The sequence below is a fragment of the Austrofundulus limnaeus genome, unplaced genomic scaffold (assembly GCF_001266775.1).
Source record: "Austrofundulus limnaeus strain Quisiro unplaced genomic scaffold, Austrofundulus_limnaeus-1.0 Scaffold12, whole genome shotgun sequence".
NCBI classification, from domain to species: domain Eukaryota; kingdom Metazoa; phylum Chordata; class Actinopteri; order Cyprinodontiformes; family Rivulidae; genus Austrofundulus; species Austrofundulus limnaeus.
The window spans coordinates 1,935,514-1,948,030 of record NW_013952414.1 but is presented as its reverse complement, the minus strand read 5'-3'; the positions used below and the strand labels follow the sequence as shown (position 1 = coordinate 1,948,030).

Sequence of the window (12,517 nt, the reverse complement as noted above, 5' to 3'; positions counted from 1 at the left end):
GCCAGGGGTGGTGCAACGGATGCCAGGATGTTTTGTTTTTTTTTAAACCTGCAAACTGACTGCTGGGAGGAGGAAGTTAAATCAGAACCAGCTGCACAGAAAGCAGAAGGTCCTGTCTTGTCATCCGTTAGTTTATTTTTTGTTTTTGAATTTAGTAAATTCTCGTGTGAAGCTGCTGTTTTTGTTTTGTGCCACATGCAAGAAACTACTGTAAAATTGTTTTTAACTTAATGTATTTAAAATTTATTTTTTTCTTTAATTTTTACCTGTCGTGTGAATAGGGTTAAATTTTGTTTTTAATAAACTGTTGAATCAGTTACGCAGGCTTGCTTCTTTGCTAACCTATTTTAATGGGATTTTGTAAAAATTCCTCCAACATATTTATTTTTAGTGATTTGTCACGACTGACTTGGTTAATCTGTGTAGTTTTCACACTTGTGTGTAGCGTGTTGAGTTATCTCGTACTGTTGGTACTAGATGAAGTTTTTGTTTATCATGGAGGACATTTTTCATTAGTACCTGGTGATGCAGTGCCTGGTTTAATGTTTAATGTTTAATTCTTGAAGGAACATGGCACATTTAATTTTCACATGCTGGGGGGGACAACTTATGAAGAACTTTTGTCTGTCATTTTGCACATCGTGGAACAATAAGGATATTATTGGCTTTTTCTTATTCTTTACACAGTCACTCCCATATAGCTATTCTTACTATATTCAAATGTACAAGAAGCTATTTGTAAATATTTTCCTGTGGTTTTACCGATGGAACAACTTTTAAAATTTTACTGATATTTTAACACTTAAAACGTTTTAAAACTAGAGACGGTTTAAAACTGTTTAAGGGAACAAAGCAGAAGATTCAATGGTATCATTACTAAATGCTCCCTTTTTTTTTAATAAAGTAAACACACAGTTGAATGTATTTACCAGTGAACTTAGGAAAATATCCCTTAATCTTGTCTTTGAAATAAAATGCATGATGGAGCCTGCCTGAGGGTGTAGAAGGCTCTAATGGGTCAATTCCAACCCTAACATCTGTTTGTTTGTTCATTTAGCACATTTAGTTTATTAAAATGAGCTGATGGTTCAATTCTTCAATTAACTGAATTCCAGTTTGGTATTAGGAGGTGAGTATAATTTAAAATAAAAAGGGAAAATTTGAAATTTTTGAACAGCAGAAATTAACAGTATTAAGAAAAAATTTAAACTAAGATTTTCTTTTATATAATTACAACTGATAGAGAATAAACACATTGAGTTTTTTTAAATGGGTAGTTTAGTGCTCTTATGGGTACATTGGCTAGTATTTAGTATGAGTTATTGGTTGGCCACCCCTTTAAATATGACATAAACACAACGAATCTGAAATGCTGTGCAGGCTTTTTGTCTTCATGTGCCACCCCACATGGCCACCACATTAAAATATACTAATTTAAACAAACTACCAGAAGTGGGCACAGCAAACCAAAATGTTAGCATTAAGAGTTAGCAAAGCTAACTAAAAACATAAATGCTAAACTGCTAAACATGTAAATTCTTTTTTTTTTTTTTTGCAAAAACTAATGCTAAACAAGTAAAAGTTGGCTAAAGGTAACCGCTAAGACGAATGCTGGTTTGTGTTGCACGTCTTTGCCTCCTAGACTGATGTTAGATTTAAAGCAGACCTAATTTAGAGGAAGCCATTTATTTGCTAATAATTTTGGTTTTAGTGAAAATGCTAATCCGCTAAAAAAATATTTTCAAGCTTTTGAGTGGAAGAATTTGAAAATAAGCTCAATATTGGAAAAAATGCTCATTCATTGTGACCCATTTGACCAGAACAGGTCACAAATATGGGTTTAAAAATAAGGTCAAGACGTGGGGGGGCCTGGATGTCTGTGAATTCCCTGGGGCCCCARATGAGTGGATCCGCCTCTGTTAATGGCAGCTATTCGTGTTTTTAAGGCATAAAAACTTTAAACACACATCAAAATGAGTTTTTCTCGTTTCCTCCGTCAGTCTAAACGCGGAAGTGCTCTTAAAGACGGATTAAATGTTCAGGTAGATGTTAATTAAACTGGTGATGAATGTTGGGCAGCTTTGGGACGTCCCTCTCTTTTACGTCAGTAGACAACCCCCGCCCCCCGTCGCGCGCGCGCGCTCACGCGCACACGCTCACTTCAGCAGCGGTATGGCAAGCCGTTCCGATTTRTGACCCCAACGGCTTGCCATACARCGRAGCCTCCAATCGGAACCAGAACCCGGAAGCTGCCCCGGCTCGGACACGGAGCGCTCTGCCGGATTTCAGTCTTTCTTAGCCGCAGTCTAGGCCGTGGTTCGGGGTGACTTCAGCAGCAAACCGACCGTCATGTAGCCGGGGAGAGACGCCGGAAGCGAGCGCTGCCGCCGCCTGGACCGAGATTTCCGCCGGAGGAAAGCGGGCTCGGTCCGCTCGGAGGTTCTGGAAACTTTTAACAGTTTAGTCTTAAGGTATGTTAAGATTGAATGTTTGGGGTTTTAAAGAGGTAAAATAACCTGTAACTGCTCTGAAAAGAGCTGCGTTTAATACACACAGTATGCTTATTTATTGTCACTGTTATTCTGTAAATAATAGGAATTGATTAAAAATATTAAAGGTAGCAATTATATTTTTCAATATTTTGGTATCATTTACTAACATATTGTCCCTCTGGATACAAATTTATCAAAACAAACAACAAAAAAATTCAAACACACTTTTAGTAACACAATGYATACAGAACATCTCAGGATTTATAATCTAAATGCTTATTTATTTAGTTTATTCTGTTTAAAGATTAGTATTACTCAGGTAATCGTAATTTGTCATATTTTTTATTATGATTAAGAATCAATGYCAGCTATTTATACATGTAAATGTCTTTGAGATGGATGTTAGTGTTTACAGGGTAATCTGCTAATATTGTATTTCTTTCTGACAACTATTTAAGGTAATCTGGACAGTTTGATGCACTCTGAATGCTAATTYTGCTGCTTTTAGTTTTCCCTTTTAAAAATGAATTAATGCCACTTTTTCTTCCTGGAAAATAGTAGTTTTCAGTCACATGTCACCTTGAAATACACATTTAAAGTTTAAATGTTAGGTTAGTCATTAAATGAAGAATATTCTGGTAAAGTGACACTTAAAAAGTGACTAGGGGAGAATAAAATCATAATTCATATCATTAAATCATCATTAGTCTCCAGTCAGTGAGGTAAAACTCAAAGATTTATGGCTTGATATAAAGTAAAGTTATGCAGCAAAGATGGAGATAGTAAATGGTGATTAATCAACTCAAAGGGTGATCAGTCCTTAATTTACCTTTAATTAGGGGTTAGTGAGAATTGAGTTTTTTTTACAGACTTAATAATTTAATTAAAAGTTATGAAGTTACACAAAATGGCTAGGAACACAATGAGAGCACTGGAAGGCACAGAGACTGACATTTGGTTTCAAGACCCACAAATCCTAATCCTAATCTCACCGGTAAAAACATTCAAAGAATAACAGCTGTCCTGTATAAATAGTTATTTTTTAAAAACCTGGACTAGTGCTGAAGACCTGTGATTATTATAAACTAAGACAACACCTCAGCCTAAATCCACCGATGCTATGAATAAGCCAACGAGCCGTACCGATGGGAGGGCCGTAAACCATTAAAACATGACAGGCGTGTGACAGGTGTGGGGGAAATGGGTTAGCTCAAACGAGCAGGGTCTGCAGTTCGGACCTGCTGGATCTGAAATGGTTGATAATCTGCGAAGAACATTTAGGCTTTGAGAGTCACATCTGTGGCTCATCGCCCATTGTTCAGCCCTAAACGTTTCTTCAAACACCTGACAGGCTGCCGTGCTCTTCGTCATGAAGAAGCAGGCCAAGAAGGTGCTGAAGAAGGAGGAGGAGGAGGTCCTGTGTTGCTGCGAGTATGTGAACAGGCATGGAGAGCGCAGTCACGTCGCAGCTTGTTGCTGTGACTGCGAGGACCTGGACGATGCCTGCGACCGGTGAGTGACATTAAACCCACGCCGTCTCTGCAGGTGCTTCTTCTCTGTTACAGAACCATGAGGTTTATTTATCAAATGTAGCTAAAGATGGGATTTTCTGTGAACGATGAGTGCTGAAAGCCTGCTAAAGTTTGTTAAAGAAGCTGAAACTCAGTTGTTAAAAGGTAAACAAGAATACAAGCTGAAAGGAACAACATGGTAACTAAATAGTAGATGGGGCAAATGGTAGCTAAATACAGCAAAGTGGCAGTTAACAGCTAAAAGGAGGTTCATAGGGGCAAACACTGTAGCTAAAAGTCAAAAYRTGCAAAACAGTAGCTAAAAGCAGCATTGTGGTAGCTAACAGCTTAAAGGAAGTTAATGGGAGTAAAATTGTAGCTAAAGGCAGCAAAGTAATAGCCAATAACTAAAAAGAACCACAAAGGAGCAAAACAGTTAAAGCAGCAAGCTGGTAACTAAAAGGGAGCTAAAAGAAGCAAAACAGTAGCTAAAGRCTAAAGCTAAAAAGGTGCAAAACAGTAGCTAAAAGCAGCAATGTGGTACCTAACAGCTAAAACAAAGCAAAACATCAGCTAAAAAGGAGCAGAATGGTAGGTAAAAGCAAAATTATGGTAGCTAACAACTAAAAGGAAGTTCATTGGAGCTAAATGGTAGCTAAAAGAAGCAAAGTGGTAGCTAAATGCAGCAATCTGGTAGCTAAAAAGGAACTCATAGGAACAAAACAGTAGCTAAAAGCTAACAAAACATTAGCTAAAAACTAAAAGCAAAATATCTAAAAGTAGCAAAGTGGTAGCTAATGTATAAAAAGAAGCTCATAGGAGCAAAACARTAACTAAAAGGAGCAAAAATGGTGACAAAGAGCTAAGAGCAGCAGAATAAAGGGAAAATAAATAGAATGATAGCTAAARACAGCAGAACAGTAGCTAAAAGCAGCTTTACTGCTCTGGTGTTGGTCTTACTTTCTAAATCTTGGTGATTACAGCTTCTTTAATCTCAAATGTTGGGTGAGATTTAAACATCAGAACATTTCTGCTGTGAAGAGATCAAATCTCAGCTACGTTGCTTCTAAAGAGGTCGATCTGTTTTTTTAGGTTCATGAAGAGGGAGCCTCAGAAACCTGAATCCTTGTCACAGATAGCTGAAGTCRTCTCAGACCGGATCCGTGTCCCCTGGCTGCGGGGCGGAGCCCAGAAACTAGACCTGTCCATCATCCCTCCTCTTATTCTCCTTCCTGCCTTGCTGCACCTCGCTGCGCTCCACTTCCTGCTGGGCCTGGTGGTTCTGACGGCACTGCCCGTCTTGGTCTTGTGGTATTACTACTTCACCCACCGCAAGAAGGGTCGGACACTGTTCTTCCTCAGCCTGGCGCTCTTCTCCCTGGGCTACATGTACTACCTGTTCATCTGGGAGGTGGTCCCGCATGGCGGGGTGGGGCAGGTGGAGGTGGTGGGTGTGAGCTCAGGAGTCATCCTCACCCTGCTGGCTCTCCTCCGCACCAAGAGGGGTCCCGGCATCGTTCGGCCGAACGACGAGGCCATCCACAGCACGGTGACGTATCACAGCCCTCTGCCAGACAGAGACTCCGCCCTCGACGGCGGGAGCCAGAACGTCTCGATGACTGCGACCAGCCGGGCGGGGCCGTCGGAGCAGGACGGGTCAGAGCTGAGTGGAAGCAGCCGGAGGAGCTGGTGCTCGGTGTGCGGGGTGGTGCGTCCTCCGAGGGCGGGACACTGTCGGATCTGTGGCGTCTGTGTGCTGCGTCTCGACCATCACTGTGTCTGGTGGGTTTCACTAAAACCACCGTTTGTTCCTTTAAAACCACAACTGTCTTCACTTGTTCAGAGCAAAGGTTTTACCTCTTAAAGTGTCTGTGACATGCATATTCTTCAAACACAAAAAGTCAAATAAAACATCTTTATATTTAAGAAAGTTGGAATAATACACATGCTTTTTACCCATTTTGTCCCATAACTGGCATATTTCTTTTGAATTTCTCAGCCAAAGTGAAACAGGAAGTGACATCAAAGGGGAACTCTAACAAAGAAAACTCTCTGGTTTTTATTTATTGAAACAATATTATTTGAACTCTGACTCTTCTTCATCTCTCTGATAGAGACTCAAAATAATCTAAAGAAACATCAGATTCTTCTCTACAGTCTGGGTTATCAGCTGTTGTAGCAACGCTCTGTTCACATGCAGACTTTCCCCTTTGACATCACTTCCTGTTACTTCACAGGCAAAAATCTCAACAACTGTTCATCTCAGCGACATGAAATTTCTTTTGCAATATTTTATMAATGTCCTCTTTCTAAAAATGCATTCATATGTATTACAAAATTTTGACATCACAGGCACTTTAATGTAACATTTTTTCTGTTTGTCTTGTCGCCTTCCTCAGGATAAACAGCTGTGTGGGACAGGCCAATCACCGCAGCTTCCTGCTCACGCTCATCTTCTTCCTGATGACGTCGCTGTACGGCATCAGCCTGGTGCTGCGGAGCGTGTGTCCCCGGCAGCACCTCCTCACCGCCTTACTCTACTGCCCTGGAGTTTACAACCAGTACAGGTAGAAAGAACACAAGAATACCTGGTTCTGACAGAGGCTTCATTAGAAAACACCAACAACAGTTTTTRTAAAGCTGTCAAATGTCCTCAGTGATCAAACTGGCACAGTCATCTAAATCAGTGGTTCCCAAACTAGATAAATACTTTATTGACTTAAGTAGAATTTTTGGGTATCTGTACTTTGAGTAATTAATTTTTAGCCTACTTTTTACTTCTTACATTTTCACACAATTATCTGTACTTTCTACTCACATTTTTAAAAAAGGAAAGAAGTAGAAAGTCGTTACTTTTATTTCATTTTTGCTTGTTTTCATTCCAGCTTGTTATTGTAAAAAATAAATACCATCCATATAAATTGTTCCTCCTAGATAGTGAATTTAATTGAGAAGTATAAATATATAAAATTCTGATACTGTATTAGTTTGTACACAAACAAATCATGTCACACTCCAGCTGGACACAACCATTAAAATAAAAGTACTGTACTTAAGAAATATTTGTATTTCATGAATTATATTATTGCATTTGGCCGCAGCCCTCAGATATTTTCATTTTGGGGAAAAGTTTCGGGCAGCCTTGATATATGTTTATAAACTGAAACAGACTAGTGCATCCTAAATTTAACATAAATTAATTATTTTAATACAATATAGTCATTTCTGCATTTTTTGGGGGGAGGTCACCTCCTAATAAATGTAATAAATCTAACTGCTCATTTTAAATCGATACTTTTACTTTTAATACTTAAGTACAAAAAATATCAGATACTTTAAGACTTTTACTCAAGTAATATTCCTAAAGGAGACTTTAACTTTTACCAAAGTAATTTTTTGGTAACATACTTGTACTTTTACTAAAGTATCACTTTGTGGTAATTTATATAACACTGATGTCACTGCATCAACTTGACCAGTATTACARTATTTGATGTATTCAGTAGGAGTCCACTGATGGCAGCTTTCTGGTCTTTTCTTTAAAAAAAAAAACCTGACCTGCCGATTCTGATTTTGGCCAATACCGATTTATTTATTATTCATTTTTTTAAATAACTGACACTGTCGAGTCTTATAAAGTCACAATACCCCTTCAATGTTCCGATCTTGTTTTACTGGAAAACAGTGAACAAAACAATAAAAGCTTGTTTTAACTGGACATTAGGTAGTGCTCACAGCAGAGCAAAAGARGACAGGTAGATGTGGAGGGATGTGATTTTTTTCTATTAAAGGCATAATAATCTAAGTGTTTTTAAACTTTTGACTTTGAAGAAAGTTAAAATGTAAAAAAAAATATATTATTCTGGAATTTAGCAAATAGAAAAATTTTTGTTAATCCTAATTGATCTAAAATGGGAAAAGTTTATTCAGATTTCATGTCAGACAGTAAAAAAAGTTTTTATATAYAGTGTATGTAAACTTCTGGTTTCAACTATAAGTATCAGCTGATCACTAATTTCCCAAAATGAATAAAATCAGTGCTAAATCAGCCCACTCCTAATATTCAGACATCAAAACTGAGATGGACTTTTGTTACTTTAGGTTTTTTTTTTTTACTGGCAGCAGATTTGAACTTGAATTAAAATGTAGATTTGGTTTCTATGAAAGCAGAGTTGATTGTGTATTTCTTAAACATCCTTCACATAAATAGGAATATCTTGGTCTTGCAGTACTTGAGTAAACGTGTAACGAGTATCAGTGCTCTGGATGATACTGAGAAAATAACTTTATCATGTCTAATAAGTCATGAATTGTTCAGGAGTTGTTCATAGAAACTAATAGAAGATCCTTCTTCCCAACAATCCAGCAAAATTATTCTTTTAAAGCTCAGAGAAACTGTTTTAACTCAGACATCATGGGCTGTTTTGACATTTTTCCCAGAAAGAAAGAAAATGTTTTTGTGAAGTTCTTGGCTGCTGAATGTCAGACGTCCTCCTCTGTGGAGTTAAATCAGCTTTTAGAGACCCTCAAAGGAGCGCTCATCAAAACACAAAGAGYCGGGTAGTTAAAAGGATCTGCTGGTGGCTCTGCAGAATAAAAACGGACATTCACAACTCCTTAGTTGTCACTTGTGAAACTTAGATCATCTTGTTTTCAGTGAGTTCTTAATGTGGGTTTTATGTGTCTCCCAGCACRGCCCTTTGCTTCACCTGTGCGTGGTACAGCAGCGTCGTGAGCGGCGGGCTGCTCCACCTGCTGCTGGTGCAGCTCGTCAACATCAGCCACAACGTGACGGAGCGGGAGGCGCGGGCGGCCCTCAGAGAGAGGACTGCACGCAGGGCCTGCTGGGGGMTCGTGGTGGACACCGGCGCTTACTCTCGAGGTCTGCGCGGGAACTGGTCCGACTTCATGTCCATGGGAGACAAACTGACGTCCGCTCGTCCTGCAGATCCAGTCTGAGGCGTGTCTCCTGGCAGCAGTGCTGCCGTCGTCCACTAGATGGCAGCTGTGCTTCAGATCATTTGTCTGTCAGCTGCTCTGACACTTAACAGCTTCACTGCCAGWGAACAATTTGAAATGTTCTGTTTGTTTTGTGAACCTGTTTGTGTCAAACACTACTCTGCCTTTGCACATTGTGCCGTGGATATTTATGACAGATGAATGAAATATCTGAGCGCCGGGCTAATGGAGGTACTCTCTTAATTCAGTTCTTATTTTTATTGTCAACACACTCCTACATGAAAGCCTTTTAGATTGATCAAACAGGCAGATAAATCAGCACAAATTTCAGCTGAAGGAAAAAATCTTTTGCTGCTTTCCACTGCCGATGCTTTTTGCTTTAAGAGAACTCCAAGGTCGATTTTATTTATATAAAACACAACTTGTTGCTGTCCCAAAGTGTTGAACATATACTGCAATAAAAAACAATTATTAATACAAAGACAGAATTGTATGAAGTATGGCAGCTATACTGTAACATTCCAAGCCTTTCATAGCATTATAAATGTATTAGTTGAGAGACTGTAGAATTTCTATAAATTAAATTAAATTTATTTTGATAAATAAATCTGAGAAACGAGCAGCCAGTTGTCTCATCTGGAGTGATGTGCTTGTCTCTTTGTTGCAACTGCGCAGTTTTTCATCTTTAGTCCCTTTCTGGTGATGGATGGAAGCAGAAATCAGGTAAAACCTCAGCAACTTTCCTGCTCAGCTTCTCCCGCCGCCTCTCTCTGCAGAGCACGCTGGGAAGCTGCCTCCAGGCCAGCAGACACCTTTGCAGGCGCCGTCTAAAATGCAAACCGATGGAAGGATAGACGGAGATGAAGCAAAAAAAAAAACTTAGATTAAAGATGATCTCTGGGTTGACAACATGTAATTAGTTGTATTTGAGGTTTGTTGAAGGTGGCAGCTGGTGGGGTTTCAGCTGTAACCAGAGGTCATTTAACATTTAAATCTTAGATTTTAGTGAAGCTGGTTCAAAAAGGGTGAATTCTGTCGAACTACCTTTGAGTGACCGTGTTTGATTAGCAGTGGTGGGCAGCACTAATCTAAAAATTAGTTCCACTAGCCCTAAAACACTAACTCAAATATTTAGGTCCCCTAATTCTAACGCACTAACACACTGAAAAAATGTAGCAAAAGCTAACTCTAAAGCACTAAAATAACCGAGTCAACTCATGAGCATTCTTCAACAGACAACATGAGTCACATATTACCATGTTGCTCTCTTAAGACTTATGGTGCGTTCACACCAAACGCGATTTCAGCATCAGGTTTACATGCAAAGTCTATGGTGGACGCGCTTCAAGCAGCGTAGGGAAGTGCTGCGGCGCCTCAAGCGCGATTAGAGCAGCACGATTTGAACGATTTGAGCGTTCGACGTGCTTGATGCTCAAATCGCTGAAGTTAGAAAATCTGAACTTTTGCAGCTCGACGCGCCGCGTCATCCAATCAGAGAGACTCCACTGTGTGAYGTAGTGACATATTTCCCAACGGGACAGTTTACTGAATGATGTCCACTAACCTGAAACAGATGGAGAGGAGCTCTTTAGCTGAAATCGAGTGCCTGCAGTCGGTGTCCTGACAGGAGATATCCGCACCAATGCGTGGCAGCGGCTCATCAGACTGGACTCGGGACAAAAATAGTCCTGAAAGCAAGCTGTGAGCCTCTCCCGCAGCTGCTGGGTGATGAAACTCAGAATGTCTCTGAATTATCTGGTGAATTAATTATGAATTAATTATCTGATGAATGTGACATGCTCTTGCTCTCTGTAAATAAAGCAAAGCCACTTCCTCGTCCGACATTAAACAGAGCCCGACAGAGGAGRGAGGGGCGGGGAGGCTGTTGCCGTGCAGCGCTTCAAGAGCTGACCTGCGTCTGACCTCAAAGTGCACAAGCTTCAAACTTGAAGCGTTTGATGCAATTTTGAAGCTGAAATCGCGTTTGGTGTGAACGCAGCATTATCAATGACATTCCACAGCTGTATTTGTGTTATTTTGTCAATATATTGTCACCTGGTGGATAAGTGACATATGAACAAAATGTGACAGCTTTCACCATCAGCTGTTAATATTAATGTTGATCAATAACATTTATAGACCTCAGTTAGTGCTTCTAAATTTAGCGAGTGCTAACCCACTAATAAAKTCTAAAATTAGCAAAAGYCCTRAGACACTAATCAGGAAATTWGTTCTCCTATTGGTGTTTTAGCRCTTTAGKGGAACTGTRCCCACCACTGTTGRTTTAGATTAACTGCTGAGCTCTYGATGCTTTTCAGTGACCTGACAACRCKGTGGTTTTAAAAAGTCGGAGACGCAGCAGACCTGTCGCTGTGCTCCTGTGCCCGCCGCAGACGGTCCCACTCCTCCAGCCTCTCCTGGGTCACGTGATCCAAAAGTGCGAGCAGRAACCTCCTCAGAGTGCGTCTGCGATAGAAACACTCGGCTCGCTCTTCCTGCATCATCTGGGCGTCTCTCATCTGAAACATAATWATAAACTCAGCACAAAACGTAAGGATATTTGTGTTTGGTAGATTATTTCTTTGTAACAATCAWTCTTATATTATTGGAAAGCCTGTTAAATTCTCTTTTAAATGGCGCCACATTTGTAAGGAACATGCATTTGTTTGATGAGCAGTAGAGCTGAGTATGTGGGTTACGCACATGAAAAATTTGCCAAATCTCTGCAAAACAACTTATTTTGTTGTTTATTTTGAGCTTCTGGTGCCGCCAGGTTTTACCAATCATAAGATTTATAACCAAGAAGCATTGTTACAACAAAGAAATAATATAACAAACACATTTCATTAGTTTTTGTACTAAGTATATAAAAAGAATTCTGTGAAAGAAAACTGATTATTTCAGTAAGTTAGAGAGCACCCTGACAAAGAAAGGAGAACCTTTTTTTTTTTTTTTACAAATGAGAATAGTTTTAGTCTTTATAATGGATATTAGGGACAGGAATGACAGTTTGTGTGTGAGCAGGAAATACACACTGTTTTCCAGCACTTTAAGCTCCTTTGAAGTAGAAAGTGTTGGTAAAGTTGGTCCGCACACGCCTCTCTTTCGGACACAGACTCCCTCGYGTGACGCCGCCACTCCAGAGTGCATCGTCTCAGGAGGAGGAGTCTGTGATGGTTCACGGCCAGCTGGTGGGAAGTAAAGGACCAAATAAAATGTCTGTATCATGTGCTCCTTTAACCTCATTAAAACACGTCATGTGTGATGTGGATTTTTTTGGATACAGTGTAGTTTTTGTTCTTCTCTGTTGAGGAGCCCAAAGAGGACATGGATCAAAAGGTCTTCCTGGGCTCCAAACAGGTTAAAATGTCAGTGTTAAACTTTTCAGAGTCAATTTAACTCCTAGTGTTATTTTAACACTTTCTGAGAAAACTGACTTCCAGTGTTGGTTTTAATTCACAGTGTTGATTTTCTCCGTGTTGTCTCAACACTGGACAGTGTGAAATAAGCTCCACCCACTGTTATGTTTTATATAACACTCTCTCTCACACACAC

General features: G+C 39.7%; 3 protein-coding genes across 6 annotated transcripts in view; 2 read left to right on the top strand and 1 right to left on the bottom strand.

Annotated features, from left to right (window-relative positions):
* The window catches only part of gramd1c (GRAM domain containing 1c), a gene marked incomplete in the record, with an annotated part of 19,237 nt that extends 19,069 nt beyond the window's left edge, over positions 1 to 168 (top strand). For all 3 annotated transcript variants that reach the window (XM_014002226.1, XM_014002225.1, XM_014002227.1), the window contains 1 exon segment: positions 45 to 168.
* A 1,955-nt stretch (positions 169 to 2,123) lies between these two features.
* Positions 2,124 to 9,582, top strand: zdhhc23b (zDHHC palmitoyltransferase 23b). Of its 2 annotated transcripts, XM_014002222.1 has the most exons (5): positions 2,124 to 2,471; positions 3,844 to 4,004; positions 5,096 to 5,785; positions 6,403 to 6,570; positions 8,695 to 9,582. In XM_014002222.1, exons 2-5 carry the CDS (start codon positions 3,862 to 3,864, stop codon positions 8,960 to 8,962), a joined length of 1,269 nt encoding a protein of 422 aa, XP_013857676.1. In that variant the 5' UTR covers positions 2,124 to 2,471; positions 3,844 to 3,861; the 3' UTR covers positions 8,963 to 9,582. The 2 variants fall into 2 exon arrangements, with proteins under 2 accessions (XP_013857676.1, XP_013857677.1); XM_014002223.1 differs by lacking the exon at positions 3,844 to 4,004.
* Positions 9,206 to 12,517, bottom strand: part of ccdc191 (coiled-coil domain containing 191) — a gene marked incomplete in the record, with an annotated part of 17,151 nt that continues 13,839 nt past the window's right edge. Inside the window, 3 exon segments of the mRNA XM_014002221.1 lie at positions 9,206 to 9,789; positions 11,327 to 11,481; positions 11,998 to 12,150. Of these exon segments, the coding sequence (XP_013857675.1) occupies positions 9,648 to 9,789; positions 11,327 to 11,481; positions 11,998 to 12,150 (450 nt within the window).